The 18,969-nt window shown below is 41.6% G+C and overlaps 2 protein-coding genes across 2 annotated transcripts; one reads left to right on the top strand and one right to left on the bottom strand.

Moving 5' to 3' along the window:
• Window positions 1–49: 49 nt before the first annotated feature.
• LOC116388623 (adenine nucleotide translocase lysine N-methyltransferase) lies at window positions 50–4,919 on the bottom strand. The gene is made up of 6 exons (XM_031856662.1): window positions 4,848–4,919; window positions 3,407–3,580; window positions 2,336–2,440; window positions 2,027–2,167; window positions 1,901–1,951; window positions 50–1,777 (listed from the first exon to the last, which is right to left on the bottom strand). The coding sequence occupies exons 2-6, from the start codon at window positions 3,572–3,574 to the stop codon at window positions 1,589–1,591; spliced, it is 654 nt and encodes a 217-aa protein (XP_031712522.1). The 5' UTR covers window positions 3,575–3,580; window positions 4,848–4,919; the 3' UTR covers window positions 50–1,588.
• Window positions 4,920–5,995: 1,076 nt separating this feature from the next.
• On the top strand, window positions 5,996–16,364 carry rab3c (RAB3C, member RAS oncogene family). Its single transcript, XM_031856643.1, has 5 exons — window positions 5,996–6,226; window positions 7,350–7,574; window positions 11,050–11,168; window positions 13,694–13,818; window positions 14,051–16,364. The coding sequence occupies exons 2-5, from the start codon at window positions 7,350–7,352 to the stop codon at window positions 14,239–14,241; spliced, it is 660 nt and encodes a 219-aa protein (XP_031712503.1). The 5' UTR covers window positions 5,996–6,226; the 3' UTR covers window positions 14,242–16,364.
• Window positions 16,365–18,969: the final 2,605 nt, after the last annotated feature.

Raw genomic sequence — 18,969 nt, 5'->3', positions numbered from 1 at the left:
TGAGAGCATGAGGTCTTCCTTCTATCGATTACCGAGCATGTTCACGGGTGTTGATGATGGCACGGACAGGAAATCAAAAGGGGATGACAAAAACCAAAACAGCCTGTGGATTCTGCCATTTAAAAACGTGTAAAGATATAAATGATTATTTGCATCACCAGCCGCCATACACACAAAACAATAATGTTCTATAATTTACCTATTTTGTTTGAGGAATCCAGGCACGTGAATGGGCTTTTTACATTTTGGTGCAACATAGAATTCAAGGCGTTAGAAGTCCGACGCGTTTGGTCAATAAAATAGCCACCATGCAGAGGATAAACATGATCTGTATTCTATTCAGGCTCACCTCACCCTGTGGTTTTACACCAAAACTCACTTTGGAGCACTAGCACCCTCAGCTGGAGATGTTGGGTACTATTTAAGGTACAGTTCAGGTTACAAACTGTTCTGCCTCTCCTTTACCAAAGACTAAGTGAATACTGTATTGCAACTGACATGTGAGACGTCATCATGCAGTGGTATGAAGGGAAAGGTTGTAGAGGTGGAAGATTTGTGTTCTAGCTCGCAGCTGCAGGTATATTTGAATGACTTATGGACTATTAGAAAAATGACAGTGTCATTAGTGATATTGTAATACAGAGAACAGTTTCCTCCACTAAGGCTGCACAATCCCCCAAATTTATTTGCTTAACAAAACCAAATGTTTGGAACATTTTAGTCTGAATCGGTCCAAATGAAATCACAGGAATACATTGTTCATGAGAAAATATGGCAGAAATGCTGTATCTCGCTATGTTAATATGATTTTAATATGAATCAAAAAGAAATCTCTTGTTCATTGGCAAATGGCCTTACTTTCCAGCACATTTTACGAAATCTCTCATTTTACTGCTAACAGACAAACAGAGGGTTACACATATAACCATGGTTCTCAGACTAAACTGTCTTTTGTCAGGTGACGCATACTGTAATTATTCTAGACCGTGGCGTGCACAACATAAAAACGTGTTTGTGTCTAACAAAAGGTGGCTTTCTAGATAGAAGATAGATGGAATGATCTCAGCATGGCCTTGGGCTGGAAACATATTCCCTTCTTGAATAAACACAACATATGCATCTAAGTGCAACCCATCAAAAGCAAAGTGAGACAAAAACATTGACCTCATAATCCTTGTAGCCATTAACAAAGAGGTGCATTAGTGTTGATGAGGAGGTAACATTAATTATAGTGGAAGTGCTTATAGAAAGAGCTCTACAGTCATATTCTAGATAGCGGCGCATGATGGTGCAACAAGATTGTCAGTAAAATGCAAAGGCACAGTCTGTGCAAAGATTGAACAAATACTGCAGGGGATAAGTGATGTCAAAATCATCCTGACATCCTGCTAAGTGAGAGTCCATCTCATCCTTGCAATGTTCAAAGACATCTTTCAAAAGTATCCCTTCTGCTCAGTGATCGTAACGGGCATGTATCACCAATTGATTTCCCTAAAGTGTGTCTGATTACCTGCTAAAATGTGTGTTGTCTTTCTGTTTAGTGCTGTTGAGGATGACAGAGCTAGAAAATAACACAAAAAACTGTGACTTAATGGAGCACTGTTTTCGGGATGTTTCTCAGATGTGAGCGCACAGTGCTGATGTTGTAAGAAAAAGTCTGGTCAAGACCGGAGCCGAAGGACGACTTTTGTGGCCAGTCGGGGAAAGGAAAACGACTGGCGATGACATGGGCATCATCAGGAAGCTCTTTCAACAGCTTCTCACCCAGCACCTCCATCTGTAAACCAATCGCAAAAGATGAAATCAGTAACTTAGTGAACAAGTGATATGTATGCTACTTATATACAGTATATATATATACACAAATACATAAATAATTCTTCATCAGAGGAAAACTCACCACTCCTGGAGCAAGGAAAGCAGTCACATTGTTGTATGTAGATAAATCAGTCTACGAACGAAGATAGGGTCATTTACCTACTTTGAGAAGGCTTGAGGACCGCAATAATTGTTGTTCAGGTATTACCTTCCAGAAGTCTTTTTTAACAAACGTTGCCTGGCTGGAGGGCACTCCTGTCCAGAGGGCCTTGCTCTTGGCACAGGCCACTAAAATGGAGTTGATCTCAAACCCTGTGCACTGGAAACCAGCCGAAGAGGCCGCAAACACCTGGAAAATCAAATCTGGTGGTGTAATATAAACTACACACATGGCACACTCAGATTAAAAACACCTGGAATTCAAACCATGAAACACCTGGTTTCAGGGGTCAGATTTTCCCTTCAGTTATTGGCCACAAATTAATGTTTTTTTGTGAAACGATTGCAGCTCACTAACCACTCTTCCATCTCCTGACCCCAGATCTGCTAAGCGACCCGCTCGTCCCTCAAGCAGCTGCATAATGTTCAGTGTCTGGACTTTACTGGAGGGCAAATAAGGAACCTGGACCACAGTACAAACATATAGTGAGTCAATACAAGTCACAATATGAGTCTCTTTAATCTGATTTTTTTGACAGTCCCCCTATAAACAAGTTCTACTGAAAGGAAGAACTACAACTTCAAATAAAATGTAAAGTTATTCAGATCACAGTATAGTAATCACGACACTACAGCAACATGAATTATTGCTTTTTCATGTGAAAACATATCTCTGCATATGGTTCATATTACATTTACTTCTGTTAACAACTGTAAAGTCTTCTGAGTGTTTTGACTATGACATTGAATCTGATCTCCCACTCGCTGTCAGTGGAACAACATCTGTCTGAATGATGAATTCTGCAGGGCTGTCTCTCGTCTCCAGCTGTGATGAACAGGGTTTAATCTGTGATCATGTAAAATGTCCTTCTCGGACAGCATGTTTAACTGGCAGGATAAAAATAAAAGCATCATGTCATTAATTCAAAAAACACAGGTCAGATATATGTTAATTATAAACGCAAAAGCAATTACATGTTGATCATATGTTTCAGGTATTAGTATTAGCTTTAAAACGACTTCTTTTTACATTAAAAAGTCAGAACAAATTCAGATTCCCCATGCAACAACATGTCTTCAGCATCACCGACTTCTGATAATCTGCTCCTGGTGATCATGTTTTCCTGTTCATCTTGCACCGACAGTGAACAAAAGTAGTACATGATCCATTATGCTACAACAATGGACAAAATGCACTTTAGACTGACGTACTGTAGAAGATGGTGCAGTTCTCCATAAAACACAACGACTGTTAGCACGGAGCACTGTGCTCCAAAGAAAAAGCAAATTATTGTTAAAGTGCAAATTATGCTCTGTCTTGGCTTTCACACAAACCTGCAGCACTTGGTAATGGAAAGAGTGGCGAGAAGGCAAAGCATGCAGGTAAAAAATTAGAAGGTAAAAATTAGATAAGGGAAATCTCAAGCACCTTGAGGTTCCAAGGGATTTTGCGAAATCCAGGCACAGCAAACAGCCTCCATACTCCATACAGGCCTGTGAGCAGAGCAGCTGTGCAGGCAGTCAGGACAGGATGGGGTCTGTTGGTGGGACAGACCCTGCCATAGTCTTGAAGAATAACATCAATGGAGTCCTCCATTGCAAACTATCACCAATATGGTTAAAAAAAAAACACAGCACATAAGAGGAGAGATAACTGCAGCCTATATAAAAGGCTTCCTGTAAGGAATAATCTCTGAAGAAGATATTGGATGATTGAGGTCCAAGCCAATATTGATATGTGATGATTTTAAAAATTGGACAAAAATATATCGTCAGATATTTATTTTTTTTTTTTTGAACATAAAGACATTATATAAACATTTTTGACAGGGATTGTTCTTTTTTGTGATACTTTTGTTGTGCTCATTATTGTCTCTTTCTGTCAATTGAAAGAAACATGTAAACAAATAAAGTCATTTGGAATTCAGCACCTTTAATTAGTGGCCAACATACACACAGAAAACGACCGAACCAATTTATCGGTCGACCTCTAAAATGTTCTGAGGATACACAAGATGAAATGTTTTTGGTTGTTTATGTAAAGAAACTAGTCACGATCTAGATTTTCTACGGTCTATGCTTCCATGAAAAATGAATGATTGGAGTAGCCCGCATTAAGGTCTTCATAGAACCCAGTCAGCAGTTTAAATTCTATATGTGTATTTATTGCATGAAATAAATAGTTCTGTAAAAACTTTTGTCATCTGGATATTTCCAGCTGCTGAATTTCATTTGGAAATCTGTGACTTTTAAATAGTTTGGACCAATCTGGCTGGATGACCTTCAGTGTTCAGGAACTCAGCAGTCAGTGTAAGGTTGCAGAATGCAAACAATCATACAGTCTCCTGTTGTAAATAGATACACCTCACTTCAGTATCGGGAGGTCAGTAGGCTTATAAAGCAGCAGAAATTTGAGGTTCTGCCAATATAGCCTTTGATAATCATTACTACAGAGCAGCCTTTTAGAGCTGCCAAGATAAAACACATCACCAGAGCACCTTTTCCAACAGCAGATGGTGCCACAGCGGCCTTTTCTCACGTCGAAACATTCTAGAAAACTTTTGTTTACCCCACTAAGGTCATGGATTGAAACGACAGCCCTGCTCACTAAAGTACGCTTGTATTCTCGAAAAGAGGAGCTGAGCAGATCCACCACTGTAAATGATTTAAAAGAGGCTTTCAAAACACGCCAACAGATTTTTCACGATTTCTGATATTGGACGAAATAAAAAAAATATTCAAAAGCCAACGGACGATTGAATAACTGACCTACTTTACAAGCAACATACACGCATATAGCGGATATCTTTGGCACATTTGGAAAGTTATACCACACAATCTGGGGAAACAGACGTGTTTGTGCAGCCTACCTGACCCGCCCCCTCTCTGCTGCGCACTCAGCAGCCTGCACACGCATATCCTCCAGTTAAAGGGCAGTCAGTCCGCACGATGTCCCGCCCTGTGAGTTCATCCCCGCCCTATCAGCTGTCTGCTCACCCGCTGATTTAAAGCTCCTGACAGATAGGGCCTGGACTTGTATTCGAGTTGTAGTCCACGCTTATGTAATGTCTGTTGGGTCTGTCTGTGATGCTTCTTAGCGCACGGTGGACTGTTATGAGCAGTGTCGGCTCCAGGTCTAGAATTAGGAGGTGGTTACTTAATTAAAGGCTGAATAATTGCTGGTATGAGCCTGTTGGTCCTCACCTCATTATGTCGATGGAGCAGTTTTGCATTTGCCCCATTTCAAATTGATTATGCAGGGCTTGTAATAAAAGAGGGCCGACGTCATTACAATTGCAAAGATGTCCATTTGTTCCACTTCCGCCGCGGCCTCACCCTGCACTTGCTCCCATTGAAAAGGCCCACAATAATAATATTCATCCATTCATCTACCACTCAGGCCTCTCTTTATTTGCTCAGCCGCTTGGTCTCTGGACGGAGCTGGCTGCATGGGCGGGGGGTAGGGTGGGGGGAGGCAAGACAGACCACAGTGACGCAAAAGGAGAGGCCATCATATTTGCTTAAAAATATACTGCCCAGCTTCGAGTTTATAAAAGGCTACTGGAGGGGGTTTTATAACAGACACACAATGGACTTGTACGGGAAGGTAAGATGCATGATTTAATTGTAAAGCTATATGGAGAGAGAGAGAGAGAGAGAGAGAGAGAGAGAGAGAGAGAGAGAGAGCATCACACGATGTCTCACAGCAGTGAGATGCTGAACAAATGTTTCCAGTTGTATTGCAGTTTAATTGTAGTCTCTCTCTTGCAATGTGTGGCGCGTCTGTCGGCGACGTCTGATGCTTATTGCAGCACGAACTACAGAGCTTTTCCTGCGCTTCCACGGTAAATCGCACAGCTGCTGACATCTGTGCCGCGCTGCATGCTGGGAAATGCAGTCGAAACCCGACTTTCGACGCCCCTCTCGGACTCTGCGCTGATGCCGTGATAAAAAAAACTACAACCCCCCCCATCCCTCTCGGCCCTTTCTGCCAGGTGACGTCAGAGACACGCATGACGCGCACTTTCCTCTGCTCGTGCTCATCTCACGCGAGCCAGCTCAGGGGCGCGTGCCACAATATCCGAAGCGGAGGGGACAGCTCCCAGGTGCTGAAATTGGTCGGCGCTCCAGAGAGAAAGAGAGACACGGGGGGAAGAAAATCAACGGCTGCATTACACTCACAATCAAAAAACAACCGTGTTCTGCAAAACAGGGGCAGATACAGATAGAGCCGAGGCCTTCAAAACAGGTTTGTCCACACAATGTCTTTAACGCGTTTCATTTATTAATAGTTATGTAGAAGAATTTAATTAATTCATAAAATGACCTCGTGCCCAGAATAGCTCGTCTAGCATTAGCTGGCATGCAGCTCCCTGCTTTAACTGCATCGTGTAATTACATATCAGATGGCTGCTGTTATCGTGGTGTGTGCAGCATTGCACTGATTATTTCAAAGCGGTGTCCTTGCAAATACTGCCTCGGTGTTGGGTTTCTTTCTTCTTTTTTTTTTGGTGTTTTTTTTCATACGCGGAAGCGACCAGAAACCGCCGGTGCAGGATGTGCAGGATGGAGGTCCGGCATCTTTTATAACTAGATGGGCTACAAGGAGATCTCGTTTAGCACATGAGCGCTGTGGCTTTGTCAAAACATTCACCTTGGAGCAATGATGACTGTGCTCTTGACATGTTGCTCGTAGTACTCGTGTCCTCTCTGGTCGCTGACTGCTAACAGCTTGCAGCGGAAATACTCGGTATAGATGCGTTGTTAAGGTGGAAAATACATGTTTATTGCACAACAGTAGGTCACAACAGTTTTAATATGGAAGATTTACTGGCTGGTGAAATTTGAGTGTATTACTAGTAGGAAAGCTCTTAATAAGTCAAATCAAAACATCACACTCACATTTTAACTGGGATGTAAAATAATTGTTTGACATGTTTTGCTCCAATACAATATAGGTGTACTTTGCCAAGTAATTAAAAAATACTGCATCTGATTTGTATTCATGAGATCCTTAAGTGGTAACGGTAATAACATCATTATAATAATCCCTTAGTTACATTGACGGAATCATTTTGGCATTGGAGAATACAAAGTCAGCTCTTTAAAATCCTGGTTATCTAATACTCATCAATACAACAGCTTGCTGCGTTGGTCATGCTGGTTTGCCTGGCACAGCCTTCTGTCACCTCTGATCTGTGGCCTGAAGAGCAAGTGTGTACTACACTACTGTGTGCAACATCTAGAGTCATCTGGAAAACAAATCATTAGTTTCTTCTTAGTTGGGTTCACATTAGCTTCACAGTAACTCAAGGTGAAGCTCTTAATTTATTCTTCTCAGCGTCTCTCATGTTTGTTTGTTTGTTTTGCAGATGGCTGCCACTCAGGATGTCAAAGGGAAGGGAGAGGGAGGGGACCAAAACTTTGACTACATGTTCAAGCTGCTGATCATCGGCAACAGCAGCGTGGGCAAAACGTCTTTCCTGTTCCGCTACGCTGACGACGCCTTCACTTCGGCCTTCGTCAGCACAGTGGGCATTGACTTCAAAGTAAAGACGGTCTACAAGAATGACAAGAGGATCAAACTGCAGATCTGGGTATGACATATTAAGATATTAGCATTAAACATTTACCAAATGTTTGGTTCCGGACCAAACCAGATGAAACTGGAATATGGCCGTCAAAGATATGTTGTATTTGCTTATCTTGCACTCCTTGGCTGGTCAACACAGGATGATGACCTACTTATTTGCTGTTTACACTGGAAGGACCTGCTTTCTGTCTAATCTGTCTATTTAAAGGCGAATAGAATATGATTATGATCTAATGATGGTAATTTATAGAAGGCAGAAAAATGCATTTCTAGACTACAAACCAGCAGCATACAACAAGCTGTAACAGTGTTTTTCCTTTCATGTCACATGTCACGTTTCTTGGTTTCATGGTTGTCATGTCAACCATGCACACATTTCAATTAAATTCAGTTAAATCCAGAGCATTTGCATGTTACAGTAGGTGTGTGGAAGAAATCTGTTGACTGTTGTCCTCCAAGGTCTCCTGGAGGACTATCTAAGGGGAGCAGGGGCTCCCCGGAGCCGCCCTGCCCCCTCATTCCTCTCCGTCCTTGTGTTCATGCAGACTGACTCCTGTCATGTCTGTAAAAGGATGTCAGTCTGTGCCCAGAGCCCACTGTCTCCTGACCCCTGACCGTATCTTTCTACATAGATCAATATGTTTCAAGGTCTGTGACAGGTTGTGACTTGATGGCTGCTTGGTCCTACGGGATCACCTATGCATTAACTCAATTTAGTCACGTTTTTTGGACAGATCATGCTTGCTTGATATGCTTGGACGCACTTCCCTTTTCATCTCTTGATGTTTGCATTATGTTATATGTACTTCAGTCAAAGTACAGAATGTACATTTGAAGCTAATCTTATTTCTTTTACCATCTCGGGTTTCTAGGTATAGATAAACGATAACAAAGGACTTTGACATCATCTTAAGCAATCTTTTAAAAGATCAATATACACAAAATAGGACCATTTCCCTCATAAAGTGAGGTTTTTTGACCATCCTAAATAAGACATTTTTATAATGTTTGAATTTCAGCGTCTCAATTCACAACTTGAAAACTCATCCCTCTCTTTAATTCTTAGAAACACGTCAGCTGTGTTTTTTAATTAGTTGAAGGAAGCTTCAGGAGAGGCTACACTGTGTTTTCCTGTTTAACACCCCTCGGTGAAAGTATGGAGACAGATGGAAGTCTCAACATTACTGACAAGAGACTAGTAAGTGTTAGTTTGGCACACGGTGGGCAAGAACACAGAAGCAACACCTTCCTCAGAATGTGTGGGAAACTGAAGAATGTCTAAGGCTGTTTAATTAGTTGTTAATCTGAGCTGTTGTAGCAGATTATCTTGTAACTCCACTGAGATAGATAAAAGTTCCTCTCTTTCTCTCTATTTCTTTTTTCTTTTTTTTACCATTTTCTTCTGTGTGCTTCACCAAATGGCAACGTTCCTTCAGAGGGTTTAGTCTCTCTTGTCATAACTGCTGTCTTTTGTAGCAATTAGCCACCTCCAGGCATTTGGTTTTTGCTAAACACACAGACGGACAAAGAAGAAGCTCTCCAGCAGGATGTAAAAACTATAGATGTGAACAGTCAAATGACTACAAAATGAATTGGCTAATCGGGATGATGTGTTTTCATAATTAGCAAAGACAAGTATATTTAGAGATGAAAGACAATATTGCCCTTGCATCTAAATGAATTGGTCTGATTTTTAAGTTGGACTCAAAGAGAGATGACTTACAGTAAGTAGCCATTTAAGGTGATAGCTGTTGTCTGATGTCATTGTGGCAGTCACACCATGCATCTGCTGAGAGATAAAAGTATCAAAATGCATCCGAGTTGTCCCAGTTGTTTTACTTGGCTGAAGTGAATGAAGCACATCGGCGAGCATTGCCAAGATGGACCTCATAAAACACTTAAAACTCACTTTAGTGAATCAAAACGAGTTCAGGCGCGTGTCAGCCTGCGCTCACTGCCTCTCCACTTGAAGCAGTCAGCTTCTTGGATTGATTTATGGTGATCCGCAGACTAGAGGCAACGCTTTTCAAGGAGCTCCAATTCACGGGACTCAGCACTTTTTTTTTTTTCCTGTCCTGCTCTGTCTTTTTAACTGAGAACAAGCAAACCGGCTCACTGAAATAGCCTGGAAATGCAAAGGTCATTGCCAAGCACTCGGTAAAGAATCAATACGCTACTGAAATGTCCAAACCTCAGAACTCAGACAAGAAAAAAGAAAGAACGACTGAAGTAAAAACATTCAGATGACTTGTACATACTGTTTCAGGAATTGGTAATCACACAATGACAGTAGAAATCCCCAAGAACATATTTTTCTTTCTTTTTATGCTATTTTAACACACTAGCTCCTGACATTAAAGATGCACACATCCACATGCATTTTTTGGGTGTTATTGTAAACCCACAAAAGGTCCTAGCTGTGCTGTGTGTGGAAGCTCGGCCTGCTGTGAGCTCTGTCTCTGTGGAGTGAAGGTCAGCGCTGTCCTCTGGCTATAACAGGCACACTGTTGCAGCCATGTGCAGGCTGACAGAAAGCAACACCACTGTGGCAAATACCATCCAGTGCTGCCTGTCGAGCTTCTGTTTTAACAAAGAGCCAAGTGGAGCAGCCAGAAGTGCTCCATCATGATTCACAGAAGCCTGCAAAACACTGTGTTGTGGGTGGAACCACAGCACAGTAAACATACAGTAGAAACAGGAGGGACATCATTGGGCTTGAGTATTATATAATGTACCGTAAAAACAACAAATCGACACTTCTGTGAACAAACAAAAAATATTCCTGAGCTCACACGCCTCCTCTCTCCTCATGGACACACAGAAGAGCTTCATCTGTCTGCATTGGGAGCCATTAGCATTTTCATTGACATCTCGTTGCAAAGGCTGCAGTGGCCACATGTTTCCAGGGCAATCTGTGCACAATGTACTACTCCTCGAATGCTGTGTAATCACTCGCCTGCTTTGCCTTGGAGCAATTTTGTTCAGTCTTATCATGAACAGCAAGCACTTTCCCAATGTTGAAATCATTTTTATCTCTATTTTTAGCCCCTTTTTTCTAAGAAATGCATGCCATGAGCTGAGCTCTGAATACTGCACCACGGAGTGTGTAACACAGCTGAGGAGAGGAAAGAATCAATCACATCATCCTAAATGGACTTGCTGTTTTTTGGCATCTTATCAATGCAAAGCCAGTGAGGCAGTTAGCCTAATGATTATGTCCACATCACAAACACAACAAACATCGGCATACGTAAACGTAGATAGAAAATAGAAAAGTAGATCCTCTGTCATCTCTGCTCAGATTGTAGCCGAAGATTCATTTAGTATGCATAATTAGCTGCAGGAATAATAATGCACATGGCTTCACATTTACCATTATGGACTCGCATTTGTGCTGTGCAGCATCGTGTCAAAGTTGCTGAGCCTAATTATCAGTCAGCTGGCTAACGTCAATGCTCAATCATGCTTTCTGTGTGTAGGACACAGCCGGCCAGGAGCGCTACAGGACCATCACCACTGCCTACTACCGCGGGGCCATGGGCTTCATCCTAATGTACGACATCACCAACGAGGAGTCCTTCGGCGCTGTGCAGGACTGGTGAGTCGCCCCGAGCTCTTTGGAGTCAATGTTGGGTCGTTTTGGACAATGTTTTAATGCAGTTGTCATCTCTCGTCCGATCTCTTCCTGTGTGTTGTACTGAATATGTATGAGCCTCAGATCAACGGAGAAAAAAAGGGCTTCCTGTTTGTCTCCATAATGGAATCAGTCCTGCACACTCGATATTGTACATGATACCATCCCTTTCTCTACAGTATTGTCTCTCTCATGTTTGACAGTGTTGTTGTGTGGTGTGCATGTGTGCATTGTTATCAGGCTTGGAGATCTAGGGGAAACTTGTCAAGGTCATGGCTCTCGTCCATTCATGAGTCATAGAAGCGTCTGTAGGAGGAGCAGCTCTGAGCCGAGCCCAAATGTCACTGACTTATGATGATGCATTGGTGTCTAAAACAGGACTCGCAAGGCGACGTTCGAAATGGCTGCAGAATCCAGGTTTCTGGGTTAGGATTCTTGCTCTAGAAACAAACGCGTCCTCATCGGCACAACAGCGAGGACGCTTTTGTGAAACGCCAAGGAATTTCAGCTCTGCCAAGCAGATGTAAACATGTTTGATTTACATTCTGACGATGTTCCTTTGGGTATTTTTGCAGTTGACTCTGGGCCTGCATGCCACGTGGCTTGCACCCATTGTAGGACTATGACAATCACTATTAAGGTCAGTGTCTTCTTGGCCCTCGTCACTTAGCTAGCAGCACTTGACAGCTGCTTTAGGAAGCACTTGTCATGGTTAAAGCAGCTGCATTTAAAGTGCGCACATATTAAAGCCCGGTGCTCAACTGAGATGCTGCACTATTATTAGCATGACTTGTGTTGAAATAGATTTCCAGTCATTAAGAAGAAACAAGGCTTTCTTGTGAACAGAGGTCGGCGCCCGACACACCTATTATTCTGTTAAGGCCTGTCTGACACTTTGATGGAATACTGCAGTCTGAGCACTGTCTGTGATAGGTATATGGTAATGAATGGAGCCAAGTGTGTCAGTGGCAGCAACAATCCTGGAGAGTTTTACCTGTGAGCTGACGGACCAGACTGTGCACAAATCACTCCACTGTACACACAGGAAGAGGCTCGTTCTTTTACCCTTCATATAACCAGAATCCCCCCCCCCCCCTTTTTTTTGCCTTTGCCACAGGCTTAAATCCCACTTTCTCTTTCCCTTGTTCCTTGTGACAAGGTTGTAGGGAAAAAAAGAGGCTGCCATGGCAACAGTTCCTTCCCCGACGGTGGCTGAATTAAGCTTGTGACGTGCTCATTTCCTGCCCGTGACAGGGACAAAACAGGGAAATATTGTAACGCTGACATCAAATGGACTTGAAAGAAATCATGCAAATTAATTACACAAACCATTTGATTACAGCAACCATCTCAAAGGATGTGCGTGTACCTTCCAATTATCCTGTCTCTGTTCTCCAGAGGCTACGTTGTTCAAAATGCACCGGTAAACGTACAGACCTTTTATAGCCTGCACTCGCAGCTCTGTTTGACTGGATGCAAACACAAATGTTTATTCTGTCAGTGAATATTATCAGCAGTTGGCTTCAAAATGACCCACATCTGAACCGCTAACAAGTCCGAACTGGACAGAGAGAGAGGAGTGCCAACAACATGCTGCTCTCTGTCTCTCTGTCTCTCTGTCTCTCTCTCTCTCTCTCTCTCTCTCTCTCTCTCTCTCTCTCCAGCTTGTTGTTTCTTCCTCTCTTTCTTACTGGCTCTTTCTCTAGTGATTTCAGCCTGTAGTGTGTAAGCTGCCCTACTTTTAGTCAGACTGCAACACCACAGGAGATATTTGTTCCCGAAATGCCTCCTCAAAGTGCTTTGAGAACAAGCGCCTCTCTGATTCACAGTCAATTTTCTGAAATTGTCATTGTTATCGCGCCGGAACATCACAATCTGGGATGTAAATCATTTTCCTGGCTTTAAGGTGAAAGACACAGAGCTCAAATTCACATTTGCAAGCTGTGTGCATCTTCGGTATAGTTCGCCATTATTTAGTAACAAACCAGTTTTCCCCATATGCCATGTCAGAGACTATAACTTTTCCCCGTGTAGCTTTAATATCCAGCAGGCTGTGTGTGGCACGTACGATTAATAGCTTACCAATCAGAAGTTAGCAGGAGCCGAAGAACAAATCCAAAGGAAAGGATGTAAAGTATCACACATGTCAATGCCAGATAGCTAGAAAATACCAAGTGATAACCTACATCTGCGTAATAGTGCTTACACGTGTTCAGCACAGACCGGTAATTGACCCACTTTTGCATGGCTGCTAACAGTGACTCAAGTGTTTCATGATGCCAAACGCATGGTGATGTAATCGCTGTTCATGACTGGTCCAAACGGGGAATGAACTTTACATCATGTCCTTCGCTCTACAAACTTTCAGGATCCCGTCCAGTAAAAAGTGGCACAAAGACAATCCTGACAAGTTATTATAAAATTCAGCAACAGCATTTATTTGACTGTGATGCTTTGACAAAAAAAAACGTTTTTCTGATTATGCGCAGGTCAACTCAGATAAAAACCTACTCGTGGGATAATGCACAGGTGGTGCTGGCTGGAAATAAGTGTGATATGGAAGAAGAGAGAGTGGTCTCAGTGGACAACGGCAGACTGCTGGCAGAACAGCTGGGTAAGTCTTGGAGCAACATTCAACCCTTTATGTCTTTTGGCCTTTTTTTCACTTGCCAGTGCTTTTGTTACCTTTTAGGATATTATCCTACTGCTACATAGAAGCAGCTTTCATCAGCAACAATACCTCTCAAAGCTCGTCCTAAAAATGTAATACTTTACTAAATATTTATCATACGCTGGTTGTCTTGTCTCCTCCTGTTCTCATGTTGCTAACTCTCCCTCTTTCCAAGGTTTCGAATTCTTTGAGACCAGCGCCAAGGACAACGTCAACGTGAAGCAGACCTTTGAACGTCTCGTCGACCTCATTTGCGACAAGATGTCCGAGAGCTTGGACTCGGATCCGGCCGTCACCACAGGAGCTCCCACTGCCAAACTCACAGACAGCGCTCCGCCCCTCCAGCAGCCTGGATGCAACTGTTAGTGACTGATGTCAGGAAGCAAAAAGGGGGAGGGCAGCGCGGGTCCTGTAAGGTGGTAGAGTGTGCAGAGTTGTATTCTCCCTTATCACTCCTGCTAGTGCTGCTTTCTCTGGACTACAGTTCAAACCCTGTTTAGTGGTAGAATTACAAAATGCCGTCGTACTATCTCTCAACTTTATCACCTTATATCAAGAGCAAATAACCAGACAAACACACATGGCTATTGTAAACTGTTTGACATTACAGGATATCCAAAACGTAGAGACACCATATTCTCATTCCTCAGCTAGTTAGTATGGTCATAAACCAAGCCTGTTGGATAAGGCTGGAAATAGTCCATAGACATGATGTACAGTTAGTCCTTAAGACCTTTAAAAATCTTTAAGACCTAGAATAATTATAAAATGAGAGATAGAGTAAGTGAGTGCTTTGACTTTTATTTTTTGTACAGTATGAATTTTCCTTTTATAGGATTATTTTGTCTCCTAAAGCTGCCAAATCTATGATTTAGTGCACTAAAGGATGTAGCGGCTTTCATTCGTGTAGTGAGTGTGTGGCTGTTGTGTGACTGTACAGTAAGTGTGTGTGTGGGTTTGCACGAGTGTGAGTATTATGTGACAAATGAGTGAAACTCTGTCATCGAAAAAAGGTCGTCTACCTTGGATAAAAAAAAAAAGTGGCCTTTTAGCATCTCCAACACGGCCTCCGTACGTTCCCCTGTCTTGCTTTACTTTTGGAATGAATCCAGTATGTGTAATGTTGATGTGAGTACTATTCTACGTTTTGCTGTCTGTAGATGTGTGATTTCTCTGATAAGTATATCTGTAATTCTTAAAAGCAACTACTTCTATATGCTTAGCCTCTAAGTTGACCCTTTATAGTTTAATGCGATGAGCATGCTGCCAAAAAGTCAATCATATGTGCTGTTTTATCTAAAGATAGAACCTAAACATCCTCAACTCCACATGATAGCAACGATCCAGCATTTCATTCAATACACACACTGACATGGCACAGTACAGTGTGTGATATATAACAAGTGATCAGCTCTGGCATGGAATAAACAGCCATATAAAAAAAAAAAAAAAAAAAAAGTTTCATTCAGCATGCTAAAATTTCATGTTTGTGCTATAAAATAATTCCCTCCTGAAAGAAAAACATTATAGATAGTAGTGGTCTTAATGATAACTCAAGCCCATATGATATGAAAGTTGGAGCCCCTTTTAAAATCCAGAAAGCCTTTCAGTTCTGCAAAAACGTTTGTGCCAAAACAATACAATTCCTTTTGCATCGTGAGTTGTTTGTTGCATAGTTGAATAAAAAAAAAAATAAATATTGCATGAAGCCAGTCCTGACGTAGATTTATATAATAAGATAGTGTATATATATATCACTCTGTGTTACAGATTTAGAAGCATTGTCATAGCACTTGCTGTGAGATGCAATGGGCCAATAAGTGCAATATTTTGTGAATGAAACCCTGTACATAGTTTCTCCTGTCCTCGAGTACTATGACTCTATCTGCAGTATGTGAGAGACAGTTTGGTCAGAATGGCTGTGAAACTGATGTACAATCTCTGAAAAAAAGCGAGTGTGTGTGTGTGCGTGCGCGCGTGTGTGTACCTGCCATGTTGAACAGACAAATGACGTAATATAGTGTATTGTTTGCGTATACCTTTTGTACAAATGTATTCACGTACTATATGCTGTTCCTGCTAACTGTTGGGTGTTGATTGATCTCGTATTATCATGTCAAAATGCAGTGTTATTGTGAACGATAGTCAGGGAGGTTACTTAGTCCATGCCATACTGTTGTAAATCCAAGAAAAGGGATAGACCCTGCGCATACGTGTGTACACGTTCTTTGTGCGTGTGCACCCGTTGTATGTGTGTGATATTATGATTTTATGCTAGTAGCCATGAAATAAATTATTGTATTGATCTCCAGTCAAGATTCATTTGATAGAGGAATAGCTATGTGGCCGTGGCCTGACAGTCACTCTGGTCAAATGTCATTGTAGAACAGTATGACTTTACATATTACTGAATATATTTGTTTCTCAAGAGTGCAAGCAAAGTAAGAAGTATGTTTTTGAGATTATAGGAAATAAATCAAATTCTATCAGTGGGTCTCTGTGTTCTCTCTCTCTCTCTGCTGACTATAGAGAAGCATGGCGGAGGGATTGCCCTCTGAACCGCAGGTCCGCTCTGCTCTGCTGCTGTAATTCTTGCTTCATTTCTAGGCGACGCACACCACCTAGTGTTGGAGTGCTCCACTGCATTTATTTGACAGCTACTGACTCACAATGAATAGATGTACATTAATCTATCCAATAGCACATCGTTAAAAAATAGTTACATTTCACCTCAACAGCTTAATAAAAATGCCACTTACATGTTTATGTATCAGTAATAATACACTAATTAAGAAGTACTTGGGTATTTCAAAGCTACGTTTCCTTCCACTCCCCGAAAATTCCGAGATGAATATTGTATTTTTTACCTTTGCCTGAAAGTTAGTTCTTTGGAGATTTTGATTTTACATACAAAATATGTGATCATTCTATAAAATTACTAAACTAATCCAGTAATAGTAGCAGCTTCAGCTCATTAAGCTACAATAAGGAAATACTGCTTAAACAGTAATGCATTAACAATAACAATGACACAGTAATATATAAAACTGTGAAGGGCTGTTCTACTGCATGAACTTTTGATACTGTAAAAGATCAGAATACACACAAATGTACCAGCTTTATATACCGATGTGTATATAAACCTATACTATTGTGAAGCAAACAGGTCAAAGTGGGATTTATTGATCACTTCATAACTGGTAGCCTGCTCTCACAGTATCGCATAGAACAAAGTCCTCTATGTCTTCATTGCACTTTCTAGGATATCCACAGCTAGTGTCTGTTAAAACAACTCTAGTATATGGGTACAACAGCTTCAATAAACAATGCACTATATTGTACCAAATATAGCTTACTGTTACTTTCAATTCGTAGATCCTGAGAGGCCACTAGTAATGTGCCGGTTACAGAGATAAGAGATGAGTTGTAGTAAATCAAATCCTTGCACTCCATGACAGACACAATACAAAAGCATACAAAGAACTAGACTGAAAAGTGACACAACAGTCCCTCTAGTGGTAGCTCTTAATAAACTAACAAAAGGCGTTGTGACAATTAATGCCAACCGCAGCCTTTTCTTCCTCATCAGGGCTGCCGTGATAACCGCTCACTGAGATGAACAGCAGATACTCTCCTCAGTCAGAATGAAGGATGGAGCTGAAGTTAACGCTTATGTCCTTCAGTCACGGTGGCGTAAAGACTGATGCTATCACCCAGATAATCATCACCTTTTGTTATCTTACAAAAAGTGTTTTAATATGAATCTGTCAGATTATAGAAAGTGGATTAATGCTTTTTGAAAGTATATTTTTCTCAGTGACACATGTACGCTTCATCCCACACTTGTGTTTTACTGAAACAACGACAAGAAACCAGCAAGTAGGCAGAATCAACCCATGCTTTTATTTAATCCATTGCATATAAAAACTTTTTTTCATTCTTTTTATTTGTTTTTTTACATAAAGTTGTATGATCTACAGTGCTATCCAATAGACTGCAATTAACAAGGAATCCATTAAAATAACATTTGACTTGTCCTGTGAAACTTACAGACAAGTTGGCATTCTCAAGACATAACCCAAAAAAATAATTGTCCTGAAGACCTTTTTTTAAGTTACAGTTTGTGTTTACCTTTCATACCATAAAAAATAGAACACATAATGAGAAAAGAACCCACTGTTTCCATTGGTCCAGGGCTGTTTAGAATCTACAGTATGTGTGTCAAAATAAGAGTCCCTGTTTCTGGACAATGATGCCCTCACCCATAACCCCCCCCCCCCCTGCCCTTTACTACAGGGATGTATTAAACCCTTCTCCCGTCCAGGCAGAAAGACGTCAGTGGTTTTGGATATTGCAAGTAATGTGAGTGGAAGTGTTGGCCAAGCATAGATAAGCAACACACTGTCAGTGTTCCAGCCATAATTAATGCAGCAGTGGCTGAACATGCAGATGTGTCTGAAAGCCTCTGTGCTTCGTAGGCTGTGGTCCAGCGGCAACTACACACTTCCCGCTGCGCCCCATACAGTGTTTGTAGCTGTGATACACCCACGTGGATGCAGACGACACTGCAGTAACTTTGCGCAGACGCAAAAGTTGCTCCCGTGTTGCTTACATCCGATGGGGTTGTGTCACATCTGTGAGTGTAGTGGTGGCAGGGCGCAAGGAAGGTGCGAGTTGTTCAGACGGGGTCTACAGCAAATACGACTCTTGGACATCCGGCTATAGGCCACACGTCACTCATGTAATACATCTATGGCTTGTGGTTGACCTGAATCACTGCAAGCTTCTGCACTGACGATGTATTTTCTACCCAGAGCCACTTCTTCTTCTTCTTATTCTTTTTTTTTGATAGAGCAATTTGTGTTTGGCTGTGATAGTAAAAAGGCAACATGAGATCAGGCCAACCCAAGCCACGAGATTCACTACTAATGCAGCAAAAGAGAACTAGAAAATAAAACAGAAAGAAAAGGCTAAAGTAAATGACATGCGTTGAATTTAAGGCACAGCCCATGGGCCAAGGAACAGTTTCTTTTTAAAAAACAATTTGGCTTTCCCCCTCTCTTCACTGAGCTACTTCTCAGATCAGCAACATGT

The sequence above is a fragment of the Anarrhichthys ocellatus genome, unplaced genomic scaffold, assembly GCF_004355925.1.
Source record: "Anarrhichthys ocellatus isolate YVR2014 unplaced genomic scaffold, GSC_Weel_1.0 scaffold17, whole genome shotgun sequence".
NCBI lineage: Eukaryota > Metazoa > Chordata > Actinopteri > Perciformes > Anarhichadidae > Anarrhichthys > Anarrhichthys ocellatus.
Note: the sequence above shows the minus strand (reverse complement) of the source record. Positions and strands in the feature narration are given on the sequence as shown.

Coding starts and splice junctions, on each gene's coding strand:
- LOC116388623 (XM_031856662.1), bottom strand. CDS start 3,574: ATGGAGGACTCCATTGATGTTATTCTTCAAGACTATGGCAGGGTCTGT. Junction 2,441..3,406: donor AAATCCCTTGGAACCTCAAG/GTGCTTGAGATT, acceptor ACTGTGGTCCAG/GTTCCTTATTTGCCCTCCAG. Junction 1,778..1,900: donor CTTTCCTTGCTCCAGGAGTG/GTGAGTTTTCCT, acceptor ATTGGTTTACAG/ATGGAGGTGCTGGGTGAGAA.
- rab3c (XM_031856643.1), top strand. CDS start 7,350: ATGGCTGCCACTCAGGATGTCAAAGGGAAGGGAGAGGGAGGGGACCAA. Junction 7,575..11,049: donor GGATCAAACTGCAGATCTGG/GTATGACATATT, acceptor TTCTGTGTGTAG/GACACAGCCGGCCAGGAGCG. Junction 13,819..14,050: donor ACTGCTGGCAGAACAGCTGG/GTAAGTCTTGGA, acceptor CCTCTTTCCAAG/GTTTCGAATTCTTTGAGACC.